Source organism: Carcharodon carcharias, chromosome 29 (assembly GCF_017639515.1).
Source record: "Carcharodon carcharias isolate sCarCar2 chromosome 29, sCarCar2.pri, whole genome shotgun sequence".
Lineage (NCBI taxonomy): Eukaryota > Metazoa > Chordata > Chondrichthyes > Lamniformes > Lamnidae > Carcharodon > Carcharodon carcharias.
Window position 1 is genome coordinate 15587546 of NC_054495.1, and position 27394 is coordinate 15614939.

General features: G+C 43.7%; 1 protein-coding gene across 2 annotated transcripts in view; it reads right to left on the reverse strand.

Moving 5' to 3' along the window:
- Positions 1 to 2517: 2517 nt before the first annotated feature.
- The window catches only part of LOC121271096 (tectonic-3-like), an 80798-nt gene continuing 55921 nt past the window's right edge, over positions 2518 to 27394 (reverse strand). For both annotated transcript variants that reach the window (XM_041176840.1, XM_041176839.1), the window contains one exon: positions 2518 to 6233. In XM_041176840.1, coding sequence (XP_041032774.1) covers positions 6015 to 6233 — 219 coding nt within the window. In that variant the 3' untranslated portion in view covers positions 2518 to 6014. The remainder of the gene's footprint in view (positions 6234 to 27394) is intronic.

The following is a 27394-nucleotide window of genomic DNA, read 5'->3' on the forward strand; positions in this document are numbered from 1 at the left end:
AATACAGAATTGGAGGCAATCCACTTACATAAACAAACAGTTAGCAGGAAGCAGACAGAAAGGGATACTGGACATGTACTCAAATTGTCCGGGTGTAACTAGCTCCCCACCGAGACTATGCCGGAGCTGCAGCTTTTCACGACAGGAGCAGTAGGCCATTCAGCCCCTCGAGTCTGCTCCACCAAGATCGTGGCTGATCTGATTGTACCCTCAGCTCCACATTCCACCAACCCCCGATAACCTTTCACCCCTTTGCTTATCAAGAAACTAACTGCCTCTACCTTAAAAGTATTTAAAGAATCTGCTTCCACCACCTTTTGAGGATGAATTCCAAAAGCTCATAACCTTCTGAGAGAAAAAATTTCTCCTCATCTCTGTATTAAGTAGGCGACCCCTTATTTTTAAACCGTGACCCCTAGTTCTAGATTCTCGCAGAGGAAACATCCTCTCCGCATCCACCCTGTTAGGACCCCTCAGGATCTTATATGTTTCAATCGAGTCGCCTCTTACTCTTCCAAACTCCAGCAGATACAAGTCTAGCCTGTCCAACCTTCCCTCATAATACCAGGAATGGGCAGGTTGTCTTCATCTAGTAAAACTTCCTCGGATGAAGGAATAGGGAGCCGTAAGTTTGTTTATGATGCTAAGTGATGCAGATTGAAGTAGAATGTTTCACCCGATGAGATAGCTGGAGCGCTTGCAGCTCACCCTGAAGATCCAGAAATGGCCCCGGATGGATTTGGCGGTCGTCCTAATGACTGCTGCATCAGATTAAAGGTTTCCGGCGGGAATCTCCAATCTCGTGGCTTTGATCTTTGGTCACCGGATCATTAGTGAATTTGTCGAGGTAGAAGCAGGCCATTGGGCCCGACATGTCTGTGCTGGCCAGTGTTTAGTCTCCATACAGGTCTCCCCTCGCCTTACTTTCTTATTATTTTCATGGGAACGTGAGCATCTCTGGCAAGGTCAGTATTCCTTCCCCATCCCTAATTGCCCCTTGAACTGTGGGTCAGGAGTCACATGTAGGCCAGACTCGCCTAGAGGCCTTGAGTGAAGCAGATGGGTTTTTACAACAATCGGCGATAACTCCACGGTCACCGTCACTGATGCCAGCTTTCAAGTCCAAATTTGATGAAGTGAATTTAAATTCCACCAGCTGCCATGGTGGGATTTGAACCCATTTTCCTGGAGCATTCGTCTGGGCCTCAACTAGTCCAGCGACATTACCACTACTCGGCAGTCTTTCCTTAAAGCTTCATCTCAACGTATCAGGATATCCTTCACTTGCTTTATCCTTCAAGCACTTACTTAGCTTCCCCTTGAATGCATCTATCCTTTCCATCTGCATCTCACCTTGTGGTAGCGACGTCCCAATCTCCCCACTCTCAGGGTAGAGAGGTTGAATTCCTTATCAGGTTGGTTAGTTGTGTTGGTGGCTCCTTCTTTTCACCTCCCTCACGTTTTCACGACATCTACCCCATCGAATCTTTTAATAATCTTAAAAACTCCTATCAGGTGAGCCCACAGCCTTCTCCTTTCAAGAGAAAGGAGCCTCAGCCAGTCCGGTCCTGACAGGATCAGCCAATGCTCGACTCCGAGATGATCCTGAGACACCAGTGGGGCATTCGACCCAAGGACTCAGAACCAATTCCTTAACTCGGCCTCAGGGTATGGGTGTCCCTGGCAATCCTGCTCTTGATTTTCCATCCTCTACTTATCCCTTGGAAAAGCGGTGATGCATTTATGAAAAAGAAAAATCACAGAGAATTATTACAGATCTTACACCAAGGCTTTCATTCCAGTAACAGGGTGAACCTGAGAGCTACTGGAATCCATGCGACTTTCCCTCAAACAGAATTTGCAGTAAAAAAACACAACATACCTGTCAACAGTACAATTAAAGTGTCATATTTATTTACAAAGATTCATATGTGAATAAGTAGGAAAGTGCACAGACCTACCCAGTTACAGGAAAGGTATGGGCCGGGCTGGTTATAAATCAATGCAGATGGAGTGGGCCTTGGCGCAGGGATACTGAAGGGGTTCATCTTCTGACAATTCCCCTTTCCAAGGAAGATGCCAACTGGACCCCAGTGAATGAGGAAGTGGCTGCTGGGTATGGGATTTGAGGATTCAAAGCCCCTAAAGAGACCAGCAAGAAGAGGCTATTGATTGGGACAGGAAAGGTGAGGGAGCAAAACCCAAAGACCCAACACAGAAACAAAAAGCTCCTCCCCTACTCCCAGTGCAGGGACAGTGACAGCTCCTCCCTACTCCCAGTGCAGGGACAGTATGAGCTCCTCCCCTAATCCCAGTGCAGGGACAGTGACAGCTCCTCCCTACTCCCAGTGCAGGCACAGTGTGAGCTTCTCCCCTAATCCCAGTGCAGGGACAGTGACAGCTCCTCCCCAACTCCCAGTGCAGGGACAGTGTGAGCTCCTCCCCTACTCCCAGTGCAGGGACAGTGTGAGCTCCTCCCCTAATCCCAGTGCAGGGACAGTGTGAGCTCCTCCCCTAATCCCAGTGCAGGGACAGTGACAGCTCCTCCCCTAATCCCAGTGCAGGCACAGTGTGAGCTTCTCCCTAATCCCAGTGCAGGGACAGTGACAGCTCCTCCCCTAATCCCAGTGCAGGAGCAGTGTGAGCTCCTCCCCAATTCCCAGTGCAGGGACAGTGTGAGCTCCTCCCCTACTCCCAGTGCAGGGACAGTGTGAGCTCCTCCCCTAATCCCAGTGCAGGGACAGTGTGAGCTCCTCCCCTAATCCCAGTGCAGGGACAGTGACAGCTCCTCCCCTAATCCCAGTGCAGGGACAGTGTGAGCTTCTCCCCTAATCCCAGTGCAGGGACAGTGTGAGCTCCTCCCCTAATCCCAGCGCAGGGACAGTGTGAGCTCCTCCCCTAATCCCAGTGCAGGGACAGTGTGAGCTCCTCCCCTACTCCCAGTGCAGGGACAGTGTGAGCTCCTCCCCTAATCCCAGTGCAGGGACAGTGTGAGCTCTTCCCCTACTCCCGGCGCAAAGACAGTGAGAGCTCCTCCCCTAATGCCAGTGCAGGGACAGTGTGAGCTCCTCCCTTAATCCCAGTGCAGGAGCAGTGAGAGCTCCTCCCCTAATCCCAGTGCAGGGACAGTGACAGCTCCTCCCCTAATCCCAGTGCAGGGACAGTGACAGCTCCTCCCCTAATCCCAGTGCAGGGACAGTGACAGCTCCTCCCCTAATCCCAGTGCAGGGACAGTGTGAGCTCCTCCCCTAATCCCAGTGCAGGAGCAGTGACAGCTCCTCCCCTTATCCCAGTGCAGGGACAGTGAGAGCTCCTCTTCTAATCCCAGTGCAGGAGCAGTGGGAGCTCCTCCCCTAATCCCAGTGCAGGAGCAGTGGGAGCTCCTCCCCTAATCCCAGTGCAGGAGCAGTGGGAGCTCCTCCCCTACTCCCAGTGCAGGCACAGTGTGAGCTTCTCCCCTAATCCCAGTGCAGGGACAGTGACAGCTCCTCCCCAACTCCCAGTGCAGGGACAGTGTGAGCTCCTCCCCAACTCCCAGTGCAGGGACAGTGTGAGCTCCTCCCCTAATCCCAGTGCAGGGACAGTGTGAGCTCCTCCCCTAATCCCAGTGCAGGGACAGTGACAGCTCCTCCCCTAATCCCAGTGCAGGGACTGTGTGAGCTTCTCCCCTAATCCCAGTGCAGGGACAGTGTGAGCTCCTCCCCTAATCCCAGCGCAGGGACAGTGTGAGCTCCTCCCCTAATCCCAGTGCAGGGACAGTGTGAGCTCCTCCCCTACTCCCAGTGCAGGGACAGTGTGAGCTCCTCCCCTAATCCCAGTGCAGGGACAGTGTGAGCTCTTCCCCTACTCCCGGCGCAAAGACAGTGAGAGCTCCTCCCCTAATCCCAGTGCAGGGACAGTGTGAGCTCCTCCCTTAATCCCAGTGCAGGAGCAGTGAGAGCTCCTCCCCTAATCCCAGTGCAGGGACAGTGACAGCTCCTCCCCTAATCCCAGTGCAGGGACAGTGACAGCTCCTCCCCTAATCCCAGTGCAGGGACAGTGACAGCTCCTCCCCTAATCCCAGTGCAGGGACAGTGTGAGCTCCTCCCCTAATCCCAGTGCAGGAGCAGTGTGAGCTCCTCCCCTAATCCCAGTGCAGGGACAGTGAGAGCTCCTCTTCTAATCCCAGTGCAGGGACAGTGTGAGCTTCTCCCCTATTCCCAGTGCAGGGACAGTGACAGCTCCTCCCCTTATCCCAGTGCAGGGACAGTGAGAGCTCCTCTTCTAATCCCAGTGCAGGAGCAGTGGGAGCTCCTCCCCTAATCCCAGTGCAGAAGCAGTGGGAGCTCCTCCCGTAATCCCAGTGCAGGGACAGTGACAGCTCCTCCCCTAATCCCAGTGCAGGGACAGTGTGAGCTCCTCCCCTAATCCCAGTGCAGGGACAGTGTGAGCTCCTCCCCTAATCCCAGTGCAGGGACAGTGAGAGCTCCTCTTCTAATCCCAGTGCAGGGACAGTGTGAGCTTCTCCCCTATTCCCAGTGCAGGGACAGTGACAGCTCCTCCCCTTATCCCAGTGCAGGGACAGTGAGAGCTCCTCTTCTAATCCCAGTGCAGAAGCAGTGGGAGCTCCTCCCCTAATCCCAGTGCAGAAGCAGTGGGAGCTCCTCCCCTAATCCCAGTGCAGGGACAGTGACAGCTCCTCCCCTAATCCCAGTGCAGAAGCAGTGGGAGCTCCTCCCCTAATCATAGTGCAGGGACAGTGACAGCTCCTCCCCTAATCCCAGTGCAGGAGCAGTGGGAGCTCCTCCCCTAATCATAGTGCAGGGACAGTGGGAGCTCCTCCCCTAATCCCAGTGCAGAAGCAGTGGGAGCTCCTCCCCTAATCCCAGTGCAGGAGCAGTGGGAGCTCCTCCCCTAATCATAGTGCAGGGACAGTGGGAGCTCCTCCCCTAATCCCAGTGCAGGAGCAGTGGGAGCTCCTCCCCTAATCCCAGTGCAGGAGCAGTGGGAGCTCCTCCCCTAATCCCAGTGCAGGAGCAGTGGGAGCTCCTCCCCTAATCCCAGTGCAGGGACAGTGACAGCTCCTCCCCTAATCATAGTGCAGGGACAGTGAGAGCTCCTCCCCTAATCCCAGTGCAGGAGCAGTGGGAGCTCCTCCCCTAATCCCAGTGCAGGAGCAGTGGGAGCTCCTCCCCTAATCCCAGTGCAGGAGCAGTGGGAGCTCCTCCCCTAATCATAGTGCAGGGACAGTGGGAGCTCCTCCCCTAATCCCAGTGCAGGAGCAGTGGGAGCTCCTCCCCTAATCCCAGTGCAGGAGCAGTGGGAGCTCCTCCCCTAATCCCAGTGCAGGAGCAGTGGGAGCTTCTCCCCTAATCATAGTGCAGGGACAGTGGGAGCTCCTCCCCTAATCCCAGTGCAGGAGCAGTGGGAGCTCCTCCCCTAATCATAGTGCAGGGACAGTGGGAGCTCCTCCCCTAATCCCAGTGCAGGAGCAGTGGGAGCTCCTCCCCTAATCATAGTGCAGGGACAGTGAGAGCTCCTCCCCTAATCCCAGTGCAGGAGCAGTGGGAGCTCCTCCCCTAATCCCAGTGCAGGAGCAGTGGGAGCTCCTCCCCTAATCCCAGTGCAGGAGCAGTGGGAGCTCCTCCCCTAATCCCAGTGCAGGAGCAGTGGGAGCTCCTCCCCTAATCCCAGTGCAGGAGCAGTGGGAGCTTCTCCCCTAATCCCAGCGCAGGAGCAGTGGGAGCTCCTCCCCTAATCCCAGTGCAGGAGCAGTGGGAGCTCCTCCCCTAATCATAGTGCAGGGACAGTGGGAGCTCCTCCCCTAATCCCAGTGCAGGAGCAGTGGGAGCTCCTCCCCTAATCATAGTGCAGGGACAGTGGGAGCTCCTCCCCTAATCCCAGTGCAGGAGCAGTGGGAGCTTCTCCCCTAATCATAGTGCTATTCCCTCAGTACCAACAACCTTCACGTTAAAATCCTGCTCCCACCAGTGTTGAAGAGATCTCAATTTTTGATGGATCTGACTGGTGGAGACTCATCGCTGATTCAGGAAGCCTGTCAAAAGGACACTGCAGAAAGTACCCATTCTCGATCCTGCAGACACACCAACTCCACTGCTGATGACCTTGAAGGGATAGAAGAAATCGAAGGGAAGCTTCTGTTCAGCGGTCGGCTGGTCTCTGGGCGCTGGTGGGTATCGGGTGGTCTCAATGAAGGTGACGGAGGTTTTCAGAGATACTCTGCCAGTTGAACACTTTAGAGAAATGACCAAAGATTAGCAACAGATGCAGAATTAATCTCCCATCAAACACTCCTAGAACAGGTACAGCATGGGGTTAGACACAGAGTAAAGCTCCCTCTACACCGTCCCCATCAAACACTCCCAGGACAGGTAGAGCACGGGGTTAGATACAGAGTAAAGCTCCCTCTACACTGTCCCCATCAAACACTCCAGGACAGGTACAGCACGGGGTTAGATACAGAGTAAAGCTCCCTCTACACTGTACCCATCAAACACTCCCAGGACAGGTACAGCACGGGATTAGATACAGAGTAAAGCTACCTCTATACTGTCCCCATCAAACACTCCCAGGACAGGTAGAGCACTGGGTTAGATACGGAGTAAAGCTCCCTCTACACCGTCCCCATCAAACACTCCCAGGACAGGTACAGCACGGGGTTAGACACAGAGTAAAGCTCCCTCTACACTGTCCCCTTCAAACACTCCCAGGACAGGTACAGCACGGGGTTAGATACAGAGTAAAGCTCCCTCTACACCGTCCCCATCAAACACTCACAGGACAGGTGCTGCCATCAAGTGCTTATTACAATTATCAGGTCAGCCTTCGAGATTCAGTGCTGGAGCCGCTTCTGTTTACTATCTGTATAAATGATTAGAGGGGGTGTCGCTGTCGCTGTCACTGTCCCTGCACTGGAGCTGAAATGGATATTATTCCGAACGGGGATGTGGCAGATAGAATTCAATATCAAAAGTGCACAGTGATTCATGTTGGTAATAAAAAAAGAGCAGTGGTTATACTATGACTGGAAGTAGACTTGGAGCTGTGGGGGAGCAGAGGGAGCTGTGGGGGGAGCAGAAGGATTTGTGGGGGGAGCAGAACGATTGGGGGGGTAAAACAGGCTTGCTGGACATTACAGGTGGTGTTTCAGGGTGAGCAGGCTGAGAGAGAAGCTGGTTGAAATCTAGGTTTCATCATAAACTGCATGGAATATATTTTAAAAGCAGGTAATAATGAGCCTAAATTAAAACTTGAGGAGCCCTCAGTTGGAGGACTGTGTGCAGTATTGGCTGCACACTATAGGAAGGATACCAAGGCTTCGGAGAGGATACAGCACTGATTACCGACCATACTGCTCAGTGCGAGGGAAGGTACAAGGTGTAGAGCAGGCCAAGTGAAACTTTTCCCCACAGAGAGTTGTGAATTCACTTCTCGGGTTCAGGGTTGAGAGAGGAAGTCCGTGAATGGCCAAGATCAGATTGGACAGAGGATAAGGGAAGGAGGCCATTCGGCCCCTCTAGCTTGTCCCACCATTCAGTGAGATGATGGCTGATCTGTGTCTGACACACCTTGCTTCCTTAACCCTTAATAAACTTATTTAACAAAAAATCTACCGGTTGTGACATTTTTAATTGACCCCCCCAGTCTCAGCAGCTCTTTGGGGAGTTCCAGATCTGCACTGCTGCCTTTGTATCCAACAGGTCGCTGTGGTGCGTCCAGTGTGTGGGTGAAGAGAGTTAGCGTGCTTTCCACTTTTGTGTGCTAGTTTGCTTCTCACTTTCAGCCCAGACCACTGGCAAAGCGAGAGAAAGAAAGAGCTCTCCCAGGCAGGACACAGCCTCTCCCCTCAGCAGGCCCTCAGCTGTGACTCCTCGTGGCAACACGAGGAAATTGGATCCCTCACGGCCCCAGGCTGAATCTTCAAGGAGGTTTGCCAACCACCCCCCCACCCCCCACCAGACTTGCAGTGGGTAAGCCTATCGGCATGAGGAAATGCCCTGGCATTCACCAACCAATGATGGGCTAACAGCTTCACTGCCTTGTGGATACCTTGGGGCTGCTGAAGGCATCTTACCCTGACTGGTAAGATGCTGTCCCCCGCTCACAGTCCATCTGCTTCAATGGGTGTTTGGAGTTTAGTGTCTGATCAACAAGGGGATGGAATCCATCACATCAAAGAAACAAACACAAAGGTGCCAACACTTTTAATTGGCTAGCTGCAACATCAGGACCATGCATACAGGATGGACATATGACTTGCAGCCAGGTGAACATGTGTGCGGGACAGCTGTGATCGACATGGAGCTGGATGGGCTGAACACTGACGTTACATTCTCACAACACATCAGGCTCGCCAAGAACGGAGCATTGAAAGAAAAACATTATACGTTCATCTGGCAAGGGAAGAGTTCACAGGATTCTGATACAGATCACTCCCCTGTGACAGCGCTGACTCTGATACAGATCACTCCCCTGTGACAGCGCTGAATCTGAAACAGATCACTCCCCTGTGACAGCGCTGAATCTGATACAGATCACTCCCCTGTGACAGCACTGAATCTGAAACAGATCACTCCCCTGTGACAGCGCTGAATCTGATACAGATCACTCCCCTGTGACAGCGCTGAATCTGATACAGATCACTCCCCTGTGACAGCACTGAATCTGAAACAGATCACTCCCCTGTGACAGTGCTGAATCTGATACAGATCACTCCCCTGTGACAGCACTGAATCTGATACAGATCACTCCCCGGTGACAGTGCTGAATCTGATACAGATCACTCCCCTGTGACAGCACTGAATCTGATACAGATCACTCCCCAGTGACAGCTCTGACTCTGATACAGATCACTCCCCTGTGACAGCGCTGAATCTGACACAGATCACTCCCCAGTGACAGCGCTAAATCTGATACAGATCACTCCCCTGTGACAGTGCTGACTCTGATACAGATCACTCCCCTGTGACAGCGCTGAATCTGATACAGATCACTCCCCGGTGACAGCGCTGACTCTGATACAAATCACTCCCCGTTGACAGCGCTGACTCTAATACAGATCACTCCCCGGTGACAGCGCTGACTCTGATACAGATCACTCCCCTGTGACAGCGCTGACTCTAATACAGATCACTCCCCGTTGACAGCGCTGAATCTGATACAGATCACTCCCCAGCGACAGCGCTGACTCTGATACAGATCACTCCTCTGTGACAGCGCTGACTCTGATACAGAGCACTCCCCTGTGACAGCGCTGACTCTGATACAGATCACTCCCGTGACAGTGCTGACTCTGATACAGTTCACTCCTCTGTGACAGCGCTGACTCTGATACAGATCACCCCTCTGTGACAGCACTGACTCTGATACAGATCACTCCCCTGTGACAGCACTGATTCTGATACAGGTCATTCCCCTGTAACAGCACTGAATCTGATACAAATCACTCCCCTGTGACAGCGCTGAATCTGATACAGACCACTCACCTGTGACAGCGCTGAATCTGATACAGATCACTCCCCTGTGACAGCGCTGAATCTGATACAGACCACTCACCTGTGACAGCGCTGAATCTGATACAGATCACTCCCCTGTGACAGCGCTGACTCTGATACAAATCACTCCCCGGTGACAGCGCTGACCGTGATAGAGATCATTCTGCGGTGACAGCACCGGATCACCCTGAATCAATTCAAATTCCAGAACCTGGATCAACCTTAATCAATTCACATTGCACAAACTGGATCATCCTTAATCAATTCACATTGCACAAACTGGTAATCTTGATACAATTCACATTCCAGAAACTGGATCATCCTGAAACAATTCATATTGCACAAACGGGATAATCCTGATACAATTCATGTTCCACAATCTGCATCACCCGGATACAATTTACATTGCACATCCTGAAACACCATAATACTATTTACATTCAACAAACTGCATCACCCTGAATCCATTGACATTCCACCAACTGGATCATCCTGAATCAATTCAAAAGGCACAAACTGGTAATCTTGATACAAGTCACATTCCAGAAACCGGATCATCCTGAAACAATTCATATTGCACAAACGGAATCATCCTGATACAATTCATGTTCCACAAACTCAATCACCCTGAAACAAATTCACATTCCAAAAACTGGATCATCCTGATTCAATTCACATTCCAGGACCTGGATCATCCTGAATCAACTCACATTCGACAAACTGGATTACACTAAATCAATTAAAATTCCATAAACTGGATCACGCTGAATCAATTCACATTCCACAAACTGGATAATCCTGATACAAATCATGTTCCACAAACTCAATCACCCTGAAACAATTTACATTCCAAAAACTGGATGATCCTGATTCAATTCACATTCCAGGACCTGGATCATCCCGCATCAATTCACATTCGACAATCTGGATTACATTGAATCAATTAAAAGTCCACAAACTGGATCACGCTGAATCAATTCACATTGCACAAACTGGATCATCCTCAATCAAATCATATTGCTCAAGCTCAATCATCCCGAATCAATCCACATTGTATGAAGTGATTCATTCTGAATCAATTCACATTACACAACCTGGATCATCCCCAATTAATTCACAATCCACAAACACAAACACCCTGAAACAATTCACATTGCACAAACTGGATCATTCTGAATCTATTCATATTCCAAAAATTGGATCAACTCAATCCAATTCACATTCAAAAAATGAGATCTTCCTGAATCAACTCACATTGCACAAAATGGATCATCCTGAATCAATTCACCTTCCATGAACTGGAAAGTCCTGAATCAATTCCATAAACTGATTCATCCTGAATAAAATCTGATCCCACAAGCTGGATCATCCTGATACAATTCACATTCGACAAACAGCATCACCCGGATATGATTTACACTGCACAACCTGAAACACCATAATACTATTTACATTCAACCAACTGGATCACCCTGAATCCATTCACATTGCACAAACTGGATCATCCTGATACAATTCACATTCCAAAACCTCAATCAACATGATCCAATTAACATTGCACAAACTGGATCATCTTGATTCAGCTCCCATTCCACAAACTGGAACATCCTGAATCAAGTCACATCCCATAAAGTGGATCATCCTGATACAATACACATTGCACAACCTGAAACAACTGATACAATTCAAATTGCACAAACTGGATCACCCTGAATCAATTCACATTCCACAAACTGGATCACCCTGAATCAATTCACTTTGCACAAACTGGATCATCCTGAATCAATTCACATTCCGCAAACTGGATCACCCTGAATCAACTCACATTCCACAAACTGGATCACCCTGAATCAATTCACTTTGCACAAACTGGATCATCCTGAATCAATTCACATTCCGCAAACTGGATCACCCTGAATCAACTCACAATCCACAAATTGGATCACCCTGAATCAATTCACTTTGCACAAACAGGATCATCCTGAATCAATCCACATTCCAAAAACTGGATCAACTCAATCCAATTCACATTCCACAAACAAGATCATCCTGAATCAATTTACATTGCACAAAATTGATCACCCTGAATCAATTCACTTTGCACAAACAGGATCATCCTGAATCAATCCACATTCCAAAAACTGGATCAACTCAATCCAATTCACATTCCACAAACAAGATCATCCTGAATCAATTTACATTGCACAAAATTGATCATCCTGAATCAATTCACCTCCCACAAACTGGATCAACCTGAATAAAATCTGATTCCACAAACTGGATCATCCTGATACAATTCTCATTGCACAAACTCAATCTTCCTGAATCAATTCACATTCCACAAACTCAATCACTCTGAAACAATTTACATTCCAAAAACTGGATCAACTTGTTACAATTCACATTCCACAAACTGGATCATCCTGATGCAATTCACATTCCAGGACCTGGATCATCCTGAATCAACTCACATTCGACAAACTGGATTACACTTAATTAACTTTCCACAAACTGTATCAGGCGGAATCAATTCCCATTCTACATACTGGATCATCCTCAATCAAATCATGTTGCAAGAAGTGGATCATCCTGATCCAAATCACATTCCACAAACTGGATCACTCGGATACAATTCACGTTTCACAAACTGAATCTTCCTGAATCAATTCACATTCAGAACCTGGATCATCCTGCATCAATTCACATTTGACAAACTGGATTACACTGAATCAATTAGAAGTCCACAAACTGCATCACGCTGAATCAATTCACATTGCACATACTGGATCATCCTGAATAAATTCACATTCCACAAACTGAATCTTCCTGAATCAATTCACATTCTACAAACTTGATCATCATGATTCAATTCACATTCCACAAACTGGATCCTTCTGCATCAATTCACATTGCATAAGCTCGATCATCCCGAATCAATCCACATTGTATAAAGTGGATCATTCTGAATCAATTCACATTACACAACCTAGGTCATCCCCAATTAATTCACATTCCACAAACAATTCACATGGCACAAACTGGATAATTCTGAATCAATTCACATTCCAAAAACTGGATCAACTCAATTCAATTCACATTCCACAAACGAGATCATCCTGAATCAATTCACATTGCACAAATAGGGTCATCCTGAATCAATTCACCATGCACAAACTGGATCTTCCTAAATAAAATCTGATTCCACAAACTGGATCATCCTGAATCCATTCACATTGCACAAACTGGATCATCCTTAATCAATTCACATTGCACAAACTGGATCATCCTGAATCCATTCACATTGCACAAACTGGATCATCCTGAACCAATTCAAAATGCACAAACTGCTAATCTCTTTACAATTCACATTCCAGAAACTGGATCATCCTGAATTAATTCACATTGCATAAGCGGGATCATCCTGAATCAATTAACATTCATTATTTGGATAATCCTGATACAATTCATGTGCCACAGAGTGGATCACCCTAAAACAATTCGAATTGCACAAATTGGATCATCCTGATACAATTCACATTCCAAAAACTGGATCAACTTGATCCAATTCACATTCCACAAACAAGATCATCCTGAATCAACTCACATTGCACGAAGTGGATCATCCTGAATCAATTCCCATTCCACAGACTCGAATATCCTGAATCAATTCACCTTCCAAAAACTGGATCATCCTGATATAATTCTCATTGCACAAACTGGTTCATCCTAAATCAATTCACATTCCAAAAACTGAATCATCTCCAATTAATTCACATTCCACAAACTCAATCACTCTGAAACAATTTACATTCCAAAAACTGGATCATCCTGATGCAATTCACATTCCAGGACCTGGATCATCCTGATGCAATTCACATTCCAGGACCTGGATCATCCTGATGCAATTCACATTCAACAAACTGGATTACACTGAATCCATTAAAATTCCACAAACTGGATCACACAGAATCAATTCCCATTCCACACACCGGATCATCCGCAATCAAATCACGTCGCAAGAAGTGGATCATCATGATAAAATCACATTCCACAAACTGGATCACCCTGAAAAAAATTCACATTCCAAAAACTGGATCACCCACATACAATTCACGTTTCACAAATTGAATCTTCCTGAATCAATTCACATTCCAGAACCTGGATCATCCTGCATCAATTCACATTCGACAAACTGGATCATCCTGAATAAATTCACATTCCACAAACTTGATCATCCTGATTCAATTCACATCGCACAAGTACCATCATCCCAAATCAATCCACATTGTATAAAGTGGATCATTCTGAATCAATTCACATTACACAACCTGGATCATCCACATTACACAACCTGGATCATCCACAATTAATTCAATTCCACAAACTGGATCATTCTGCATCAACTCACATCGCAGAAGCTCGAACACCCGAATTAATCCACATTGTGTAAAGTGGATCACCCTGAATCAATTCACGTTCCATAAACTGGATCATCCCCAATTAATTCACATTCCACAAACAATTCACATGGCACAAACTGGATCATTCTGAATCAATTCACATTCCAAAAAACTGGATCAACTCAATCCAATTCACATTCCACAAACGAGATCATCCTGAATCAATTCACATTGCAAAAAATGGGTCACCCTGAATCCATTCATATTGCACAAACTGGATCATCCTGAATCAGTTCATACTGCACAAACATGATCATCATGAATCCATTCATATTGCACAAACATGATAATCATGAATCAATTCACATTGCACAAACATGATCATCATGAATCCATTCACAAACTGGATCATCCTGAATCAATTCCCATTCCACAAACTGGATCATCCTGAATCAATTCACATTGCGCAAACTGGATCATCCTGAATCAATTCACATTGCACAAACTGGATCAACCTGAATCAGTTCACACTGCACAAACATGATCATCATGAATCCATTCATATTGCACAAACATGATCATCATGAATCAATTCACATTGCACAAACATGATCATCATGAATCCATTCACAAACTGGATCATCCTGAATCAATTTATATCGCACAAACTGGATCATCCTGAATCAATTCACATTGCACAAACATGATCATCATGAATCAATTCACATTGCACAAACATGATCATCATGAATCAATTCACAAACTGGATCATCCTGAATCAATTTATATTGCACAAACTGGATCATCCTGAATCAATTCACATTGCACAAACATGATCATCATGAATCAATTCACATTGCACAAACATGATCATCATGAATCCATTCACAAACTGGATCATCCTGAATCAATTTATATTGCACAAACTGGATCATCCTGAATCAATTCACATTGCACAAACATGATCATCATGAATCAATTCACATTGCACAAACATGATCATCATGAATCCGTTCATATTGCACAAAGTGGATCATCCTGAATCAATTTACATTGCACAAACTGGATCATCCTGAATCAATTTACATTGCACAAACTGGATCATCCTGAATCAATTCAAAATGCACAAACTGCTAATCTCATTACAATTCACATTCCAGAAACTGGATCATCCTTAATCAATACACATTGCATAAGCGGGATCATCCTGAATCAATTAACATTCCTTATTTGGACAATCCTGATACAATTCATGTTCCACAGAGTGGATCACCCTAAAAAAATTTGAACTGCACAAATTGCATCATCCTGAAACAATTTACATTCCAAAAACTGGATCATCCTGAATCAATTCACATTGCACAAACTGGATCATCCTGAATCAATTCCCATTCCACAAACTGGATCATCCTGAATCAATTCACATTGCACAAACAGGATCATCCTGAATCAATTCCCATTCCGCAAACTGGATCATCCTGAATCAATTCCCATTCCACAAACTGGATCAGCCTGAATCAATTCACATTGTGCAAACTGGATCATCCTGAATCAATTCACATTGCACAAACTGGATCATCCTGAATCAGTTCACACTGCACAAACATGATCATCATGAATCCATTCATATTGCACAAACATGATCATCATGAATCAATTCACATTGCACAAACATGATCATCATGAATCCATTCACAAACTGGATCATCCTGAATCAATTTATATTGCACAAGCTGGATCATCCTGAATCAATTCACATTGCACAAACATGATCATCATGAATCAATTCACATTGCACAAACATGATCATCATGAATCCATTCACAAACTGGATCATCCTGAATCAATACACATTGCATAAGCGGGATCATCCTGAATCAATTAACATTCCTTATTTGGACAATCCTGATACAATTCATGTTCCACAGAGTGGATCACCCTAAAAAAATTTGAACTGCACAAATTGCATCATCCTGAAACAATTTACATTCCAAAAACTGGATCATCCTGAATCAATTCACATTGCACAAACTGGATCATCCTGAATCAATTCCCATTCCACAAACTGGATCATCCTGAATCAATTCACATTGCACAAACAGGATCATCCTGAATCAATTCCCATTCCGCAAACTGGATCATCCTGAATCAATTCACATTGCGCAAACTGGATCATCCTGAATCAATTCCCATTGCACAAACTGGATCATCCTGAATCAATTCCCATTCCACAAACTGGATCATCCTGAATCAATTCACATTGCACAAACTGGATCATCCTGAATCAATTCACATTCCACAAACTGGATCATCCTGAATCAATTCCCATTGCACAAACTGGATTATCCTGAATCAATTCCCATTCCACAAACTGGATCATCCTGAATCAATTCACATTGCGCAAACTGGATCATCCTGAATCAATTCACATTCCACAAACTGGATCAACCTGAATCAATTCCCATTCCACAAACTAGATCATCCTGAATCAATTCACCTTCCAAAAACTGGATAATCCTGAATAAAATCTGATTCCACAAACTGGATCATCCTGATACAATTCTCATTGCACAAACTGGTTCGTCCTGAACCAATTCATGTTTCAAAAACTGAATCATCTCCAATTAATTCACATTCCACAAACTCAATCACCCTGAAACAGTTTAAATTCCAAAAACTGGATAAACTTATCATCCTGCATCAATTCACCTCCCACAAACTGGATCATCCTGAATCAATTCACATTCCAAAAACTGGATCAACTCAATCCAATTCACATTCCGCAAACAAGATCATCCTGAATGAAATTACTTTGCACAAATCCATTCATATTGCACAAACATGATCATCATGAATCAATTCACATTCCACAAACTGAAACATCCTGATACAATTCACATTCCACAAACTGGATCATCCTCATACAATTCACATTCCACAAATTGGATCACCCAGATACAATTCACGTTTCAGAAACTGAATCAACCTGATTCAATTCACATTCGACAAACTGGATTATACTGAATCAAAACAAATTGCACAACCTGGATCATCCTGAATCAATTCACATTGCACAAACTGGATCAACTCAATCCAATTCACTTTCCACAAACAAGATCATCCTGAATCAATTTACATTCCACAAACTGTATAACCCTGATGCAATTTACATTCGACAAACTGCATCACCTGGATACAATTTACACTGCACAACCTGAAACACCATAATACTATTTACATTCAACAAACTGGATCATCCTGAATCCACTCACATTGCACAAACTGGAACATCCTGATCCAAATTACATTCCACAAACTGGAACACCCGGATACAATTCACATTTCACAAACTGAATCTTCGTAAATCAATTGACATGGCACAAACGAGATCATCCTGAATCAATTCACATTGCACAAACTGGATCATCCTGATTCAGTTCATGTTGCACAAACCAGATCAGCATAATTCAATTAGCATTCCCCAATTGGATAATCTTGATACAGTTCATGTTCCACAAACTGGATCACCCTGAAACAATTCAAATTGCACAAATTGGATCATCCTGATACAATTCACATTCCAAAAACTGGATCAACTCGATCCAATTCACATTCCAAAAAGAAATCATCCTGAATCAATTAACATCTCACAAAATGGATCACCCCCAATTAATTCAAATTCCACAGACTCGATCATCCTGAATCAATTCACATTCCAAAACTGGATCATCTTGAATAAAATCTGATTCTACAAACGGGATCTCCTGAATCAATTCATATTCCAAAAACTGAATCATCTCCAATTAATTCACATTCCACAAACTCAATCACCCTGAAACAAGTTACATTCCAAAAACTGGATCAACTTGTTACAATTCACATTCCACAAATGGGATCATCCTGAATCAATACATGTTGCACAAACTGGATCGTCCTGATGCAATTCACATTCCAGAACATGGATCATCCTGAATCAACTCATATTCGACAAACTAGATTACACTGAATTAATTAAAATTCCACAAAATGGATCACGCTGAATCAATTCCCATTTAACGTACTGGACCATCCTCAATCAAATCAGATTGCAAGAAGTGGATCATCCTGAATAAAATCACATTCCACAAACTAGATCACCCTGAAAAAATTCACATTCGACAAACTGGATCACCCTGAAAAAATTCACATTCCATAAACTGGATCATCCTGATTCAATTCACATTGCACAAACTGGATCATTCTGCATCAACTCACATCGCACAAGCACGATCATCCCAAATCAATCCACATAGTATATAGTGGATCATTCTGAATCAATTCACATTACACAACCTGGATCACCCACAATTAATTCAATTCCACAAACGGGATCACCCTGAATCAAATCACATTCCAAAAACTGGACCAAGTTGATCCAATTCATATTCCACAAACTGGATTATCCTGATTCAGTTCATGTTGCAAAATCCAGATCATCCTGAATCAATTAACATTCCCCAAATTGGATAATCCTGATACAATTCAAATTCCACAAACTGGATCACCCTGAAGCAATTCACATTCCACAAACTGGATGATCCCCAATTAATTCACATTCCACAAACTCAAACACCCTGAACCAATTCATATTGCATAAACCGGATCAACTCGATCCAATTCACATTCCACAAATGAGATCATCCTGAATCAATTCACATTGCACAACCTGGATCATCCTGAATCAATTCACATTCCACAAACTGGATCATTCCCAATTAATTCACATTCCACAAACTGGATCATTCCCAATTAATTCATATTGCACAACCTGGATCATCCTGAATCAATTCACATTCCACAAACTGGATCATTCCCAATTAATTCACATTCCACAAACTGGATCATTCCCAATTAATTCAATTGCCCAACCAAGATCATCCTGAATCAATTCACATTCCACAAACTGGATCATTCCCGATTAATTCACATTCCACAAACTTGATCATCCTGAATAAAATCTGATTCTACAAACTGGATCATCATGAAGCAATTCACATTGCACAAACTGGATCAACTCGATCCAAATCACATTCCACAAACAGGACCACCCTGAATCAATTTACATTCCACAAATTGTATAACCCTGATACAATTCACATTCGACAAACTGCATCACCCGGATACAATTTACACTGCACAACCTGAAACAAAATGCACAAACTGGTAATCTTTATACAATTCAAATTCCACAAACTGCATCATCCTGAAGCAATTCACATTCCACAGACTGTATAACCCTATACAATTCACATCCGACAAACTGCATCATCCGGACACAACTTACACTGCACAACCTGAAACACCATAATAATATTTACATTCAACAAACTGGATCATCCTGAATCAATTCACATTCCACAAACTGAATGATCCCAAATTAATTCACATTCCACAAATTCGATCATTCTGAATCAATTCAAAATGCACAAACTGATAATCTTGATACAATTCACATTCCAGAAACTGGATCATCCTGAATCAATTCACATTCCACAAACTGGATCATCCCCAATTAATTCACATCCCACAGATTTGATCATCCTGAATCAATTCACCTTCCAAAAACTGGATCATCCTGAATCAATTCATATTCCACAAAATGGATCATCCCCAATTAATTCACATTCCACAAACTGGATCATCCTGAATCAATTCCTATTCCACAAACTGAATCATCCTGATACAATTCACATTCCACAAACTGGATCATCCTGATACAATTCACATTCCACAAACTGGATCATCCTGATACAATTCACATTCCACAAACTGGATCATCCTGATACAATTCACATTCCACAAACTGGATCACCCGCATATAATTCACGTTTCAGAAACTGAATCATCCAACAAATTGGATTACACTGAATCAGTTAATATTCCCCAAATTGGATAATGCTGAATCAATTCACATTACACAACCTGGATAATCCCCAATTAATTCACAATCCACAAACTGGATCACCATGAAACAATTCACATTCCAAAAACTGGACCAACTTGATACAGTTCACATTCCCAAACTGAAACATCCTGAATCAAGTCACATCCCATAAAGAGGATCATCCTGATACAATACACATTACACAACTTGAAACAACTAGATACAATTCAAATTGCACAAAACTGGATCATCCTGAATCAATTCATATTCCACAGACTGGATCATCCTGAATCAATTCACATTCCACAAACTGGATCATCCTGAATCAATTCACATTTCACAAACTGGATCACCCGGATACAATTCACATTTCACAAACTGAATCCTCCTAAATCAATTGACATTCCAGAACCAGGATCATCCTGCATTAATTCACATTCGATAAACTAGATTACACTGAATCAATTAAACTTCCACAAACTGCATCACGCTGAATCAAATCACATTCCACAAACTGGATCATCCTGATTCAGTTCATGATACAAAATTGGATCATCCTGAAACAATTCACATTCCCAAACTGAAACATCCTGAATCAAGTCACATCCCATAAAGTGGATCATCCTGAAGCAATTCACATTGCACAAACAGGATCAACTCAAGCCAATTCACATTCCACAAATGAGATCATCCTGAATGAATTCACCTGCCACAACCTGGATCATCCTGAATAAAATCTGCTTCCTCAAAGTGGATCATCCTGAATCAATTCACATTGCACAAACTGGATCAACATGATCCAATTCACATTCCACAAACTGGATCATCCTGAATCAATTTACATTCCACAAATTGTATAACCCTGATACAATTCACATTCAACAAACTGCATCACCCAGATACAATTTACACTGCACAACCTGAAACACCATAACACTATTTACATTCAACAAACTGGATCATCATGAATCAATTCACATTCCACAAACTGGATCATCCTGAATCAATTCAAAATGTACAAACTGGTAATCTTGATACAATTTGCATTCCAGAAACTGGATCATCCTGAATCAATTCACATTTCACAAACTGGATCACCCGGATACAATTCACATTCCACAAACTGAATCTTCCTAAATCAATTGACATTCCAGTACCTGGATCATCCTGCATCAGTTCACATTTGACAAACTGGATTACACTGAATCAATTAAAATTTCACAAACTGCATCACGCTGAATCAATTCACATTCCACAAACTGGATCATCCTGAATCAATTCAAAATGCACAAACTGGTAATCTTGACACATTGCACATTCCAGAAACTGGATCACGCTGAATCAATTCACATTCCACAAACTGAATCATCCTGATTCAATTCACATTCTACAAACTGAATCATCCTGATTCAATTCACATTACACAACCTGGATCATCCCCAATTAATTCACATTCCACAAACTGGACCAACTTGATCCAAGTCACATTCTACGAACTGGATCATCCTGATTCAGTTCATGATACACAAACGGGATCATCCTGAATCAATTAACATTCCCCAAATTGGATCATCCTGATACAATTCACCTTCCCAAACTGAAACATCCTGAGTCGTCACATCCCATAAAATCGATCACCTGATGCAATACACATAGCACAACCTGAAACAACTAGATACAATTCAAATTGCACAAACTGGATCATCCTGAATCAATTCATATTCCACAAACTGGATCATCCTGAATTAATTCACATTCCACAAACTGGATGATCCCCAATTAATTCACTTTCCACAAACTCAAACATCCCGAAGCAATTCACATTCCACAAACTGGATCAACTCGATCTAATTCAAAATCCACAAATGAGATCATCCTGAATCAATTCACCTTCCACAAACTGGATCATTCACAATTAATTCACCTTCCACAAACTGGATCACCCTGTATCAATTCACGTTGCATAAACTGGATCATCCTGAATCAATTCACATTCCACAACATGGATCACCTTGATACAATTCACACTCCACAAAGTGGAGCATCCTGATTCAATTCACATTCCAAACACTGGATCACCTTGAATCAATTAACATTGCGTAAACTGGATCATCCTGAAACAATTTACATTCCACAAACTGGATCACTCTGAATCAAATAACATTGCACAAACTGTATCATCCTGAATCAATTCACCTTCCACAAACTGGATGATCCCGATACAATCCACATTCCATAATCTGGAAAATACAGATTCAATGCACATTCCATAATCTGGAACATCCAGATACAACTCACATTCCACAAACTGGATCATCCTGAATCAATTTATGGTCCACAAACTGGATCATCCTGAATCAACTCACATTCCAAAAACTGGATCATCCTGATACAATTCACATTCCACAAACTGGATCATCCTGAATCAACTCACATTCCAAAAACTGGATCACCCTGATACAATTCACATTCCACAAACAGGGTCATTCTAAAAAAATTCACATTCCACAAACTAGAACGTCCTGAATCAATTCACATTCCAAAAACTAGAACATCGTCATACAGTTCACAATCCACAAATTGGATCATCCTAATACAATTCACATTGCATAAGCTGGATCATCTTGAATCAATTCACATTTCACAAACTGGATCATCTTGAATCAATTCACATTGCACAAACTGGATCACCAAGATACAATTTACATTGCACAAACTGGATCATCCTGAATCAATTCACATTGCACAAACTGGATCATCTTGAATCAATTCACATTGCACAAACTGGATCACCAAGATACAATTCACATTGCACAAACTGGATCATCCTGAATCAATTCATATTGCACAAATTGGATCATCCTGAATCAATTCACATTGCACAAACTGGATCACCAAGATACAATTCACATTGCACAAACTGGATCATCTTGAATCAATTCACATCGCACAAACTGGATCACCAAGATACAATTCACATTGCACAAACTGGATCATCCTGAATCAATTCACATTGCACAAACTGGATCATCCTGAATCAATTCACATTGCACAAACTGGATCACCAAGATACAATTCACATTGCACAAACTGGATCATCCTGAATCAATTCACATTGCACAAACTGGATCACCAAGATACAATTCACATTGCACAAACTGGACCATCCTGAATCAATTTATGGTCCACAAACTGGATCATCCTGAATCAACTCACATTTCAAAAACTGGATCATCCTGATACAATTCACATTCCACAAACTGGATCAGCCTGAATCAACTCACATTCCAAAAACTGGAACATCCTCACACAATTCACATTCCACAAACTGGATCATCCTGAATCAATTCACATTGCACAAGCTGGATCACCTTGAATCAATTAACATTGCGTAAACTGGATCATCCTGAAACAATTTACGTTCCACAAACTGGATCACTCTGAATCAAATAACATTGCACAAACTCAATCATCCTGAATCAATTCACCTTCCACAAACTGGATGATCCCGATACAATTCACATTCCATAATCTGGAAAATACAGATTCTATGCACATTCCATAATCTGGAACATCCAGATACAACTCACATTCCACAAACTGGATCATCCTGAATCAATTTATGGTCCACAAACTGGATCATCCTGAATCAACTCACATTCCAAAAACTGGATCATCCTGATACAATTCACATTCCACAAACTGGATCAGCCTGAATCAACTCACATTCCAAAAACCGGAACATCCTCATACAATTCACATACCACAAATTGGATCATCCTGATACAATTCACATTACACAAACTGGATCACCCTGATACAATTCAAATCACACAAACTGTATCATCAGAATCCATTCACCTTCCACAAACTGGATCACCCTGATTCAATCCACATTCCGCAAACTGGATCACGCTGACTCAATTGTCATTCACAATCTAGCTCATCCTGATTCAATTCATATTCTACAAACTGGCTCATGAAGAATCGATTCACATTCCACAAATTGGCTCCAAGTAGAACATGTTGCATAGAAAATGGCCATTTGGCCCAACCAGTCAATGCTGGTATTTATGTTCCACCCGAGTCCACTCTCTTCTTCATCCCTGTGTACCTATCCCCTACTCCGTCAACTGCTTGTCTAACTTGTCCTTAAACACATCTATACTTCATGCTTCAATTGCTCCCTGTGGTAGTGATTTCTACATTCTCATAACTCTGTGGCAGAAGATGATTCTGCTGATCTCCCTATTAGCTTTCTTTCTGACTATATTATTATATTGACAGCCTCTAGTTACATTCTTCCCCACAACAGAAAACAGTCTCTTAGCATCCACACTCTCACAATCTCCATCATTTTAAAGGCTTCTGTTAGGTAACCCCCTCGGCCTTCCTTTTCCAAGAAAGAAGAGACCCAGTTTGTAAATTCCTTCCTGATGTGTATACCAATGGCATTTCTGGTATCATCCTAGTAAATCTCCTCTGCACCCTCCCCAGTGCCTCTGTACCCTTTTTATAAAAATATGCCAACCAGAACTGCACACAGTATTCTTAAGTGTGGTCCAACCAAGGTCCAATACAGATTGGCCTAACTCTTAGAATCTTCAATTCTATTCCACTAGAAATAAAGCCTATTGCCTGGTCTGAATTGTTTATGGTCTTGTTAACCTGTGGCACAGCTTTCAGTGATTGGTGTATTTGCACTCTGGAGATCGCTTTGTTCCTCTGCCTCACCTAGACTTGCACCTTCCGAGTAATAAGTGACCCCTCTATTCTTCGTACCAACATGTACTACCTCACATTTATTTGTCCCAAAGACAAAGAAGATCAAGTTGATAAAGCAATACTTTCCCTTTAAATTCCATTGTTCATTATTCTATTCATTATTACATGTTTCTATCCTGGATGTTCTTCCATTCTCTCCTTCAGCAGAGATTCCATTGTTTTTCCCAGCACCATATTAAGCTGACTGGTCGCTACTTCCCTGGACATGTACTGTACCCCTTCTTAAATATAACGAGTACATTAGCTATCTGACAGTCCTCTGGTACTGACCTTAATGCACATCTTCAACACCTGACCTGTTCGCAGTCGCAGTTCAGTCCCGCCAACCTCCTTTTCCCACTCCAACACTGCCCATCCCTCCCACCTCCCTCAACAGGTTGAGGGACCACAAACTGTGGCTTTACAAAGCCGTGCAAGTTCATTTCCCTTGCAAAGCAAAGGGAAGGAAAGCTTTGCACTGCAGCTCACTAAGGCACACTCCAAACCTGCAGCTCCTACCAACTGGGAGAACAGCAGCAGTAGATGTATGGGAACAACACCTGTAAGTTCCCTTCCAAGCCACACACCATCCTTACTGGGAAATATATCACCATTCCTTCACTGTCGCTGGGTCAAGATCCTGGAGTTCCCTCCCTAACAGCACTGGTCCTATAGAGAGTGAATCTGAGGAATTGATATTGTAAAGTTGGGAGTTGGCAGATGAATTAAACAGGTTTTTTGCTTCTGTCTTCACTATAGAGGACACAAGTAACATCCCGGAAACAGCTGTAAATCAGGAAACGGAAGGGAGGGGGGAACTCGGGAAGTGGTATTGAGGAAATTATTGGGGCTGCAGGCTGACAAATCCCCAGGTCTGGATGGAGTTCACCCTAAGGTCTTGAAAGAAGTAGCTAGTGAGATAGTTGATGCACTGGTTTTAATTTTCCAAAATTCCCCAGATTCGGGGAAGGTTCCATTAGATTGGAAAATAGCAAATATAACTCCATTATTCAAAAAGGGAGGGGGTCAGAAAGCAGAAAAGTATAGGCCAGTTAGCCTAACATCTGTCATAGGGAAAATATTAGAAGCTATTATAAAAGATGTTATAGCAGGGCACTTAGAAAAATCAAGGCAATCAGGCAGAGTCAACATGGTTTTGTAATAGGAAACCAAGTTTAACCAATTTATTGGAGTTCTTTGAAGGAGTCACATGTGCTGTGGACAAAGGGGAACCGGTGGATGTTCTGAACTTAGATGTCCAGAAGGCATTTCCAGAAGTGCCACATCAAAGGTTATTTCAGAAAATCAAAGCTCACGGTGTAGGGGATAACATATTGGGATGGATAGAAGATTGGCTGGCTAACAGGAAGCAGAGAGTTGGCATAAATGGGTATTTTTCTGATTGGCAGGATGTGACAAGTGGTGTGCCACAGGGATCAGTGCTGGAGCCTCAACTTTTTACAATTTATATCAATGACTTGGACGAAGGAACTAAACTTGCTGATGACACAAAGATAGGTAGGAAAGTCAATAGTGAAGAGGGTGCAAGGAGGCTACAAAGCGACATACAAAGATTAAGTGAGTGGGCAAAGATTTAGCAAATGGAGTATAATATGGGCAAATGTGAAATTCGTCATTTTGGCAAGCAAGAATAAAAAAGCTTATTATCTAAATGGAGAGAGATTGCAGAGCTCTGAGATTCAGAGGGATCTGGGTGTCTTAGTGCATGAATCAGGTACAGCAGGTAATTAGGAAAGCTAATAGAAAGTTATCATTTATTGTGAGGGGAATTGATTACAAAAGTAGGGAGGTTATGTTTCAGTTGTACAGGGCATTGATAAGACCACATCTGGAGTATTCTGTACAGTACTGGCCTCCTTATTTAAAGAAAGAAGTAAATGCGGTAGCAGTTCAGAGAAGGTTTACTAGAGTAATACCAGGAATGGGCCGGTTGTCTTATGGAGGAAAGGCTGGACAGGTTAGGCTTGTATCCACTGGAATTTGGTAGAGTAAGAGGCGACTTGATTGAAACCTTTAAGATTCTGAGGGGTCTTGACGGGGTGGATGTGAAGAGGATGTTTTCTCTTGTGGGAGAATCTAGAACCAGGGGCCACTGTTTAAAAATTAGGGGTCGTTCATTTAAGACAGAGATGAGGAGAGATTTTTTCTCTCAGAGTTGCAATTCTTTGGAACTTTCCTCCTCAAAAGGCAGTGGAAGCAAAGTCTTTGAATACATTTAAGGCAGAGCTAGATAGACTCTTGATTAACAAGGCGGGGTGAAAGGTTATCAGGGGTAGGCAGGAATGTGGGGTTGAGGTTACTTTCAGATCAGCCATGATCTTATTGAATGGTGCAGCAGGCTCGAGGGGCCAAGTGGCCGACTCCTGCTCCGAATCTGTTTGTTTGTAGGTACCAACAGCGCACGGACTGCTGCGGTTCAAGAAGGCAACTCACGGCCACCTTCTCAAGAGCAATTGGGTATTGGCAATAAATGCTGGCCTAGCCAGAGACGCCCACACCCCATGAAAGAATGATCCAATTCCCTTCTAGGAACATAGGGCTTAGAAGTAGGGGGCTGCCACTTGGCCCTTTGAGCCTGCTCTGCCGTTCAATAAGATCACGGCTGATCCGGTTGTAACCTCCACTCCACTTTCCTGGCTGCGCACACCCTCCCACCCCTGTAACCCTCAACTCCCTTGTCTATCATCCCAGGAATGAGTCGAGTGAACCTTCTCTGAACAGGGTTGTAACACAGTTATATCTGTTTCTCAAAAAGGGAGACCAAAACTGTACACAGTGCTCCAGCTGTGGTC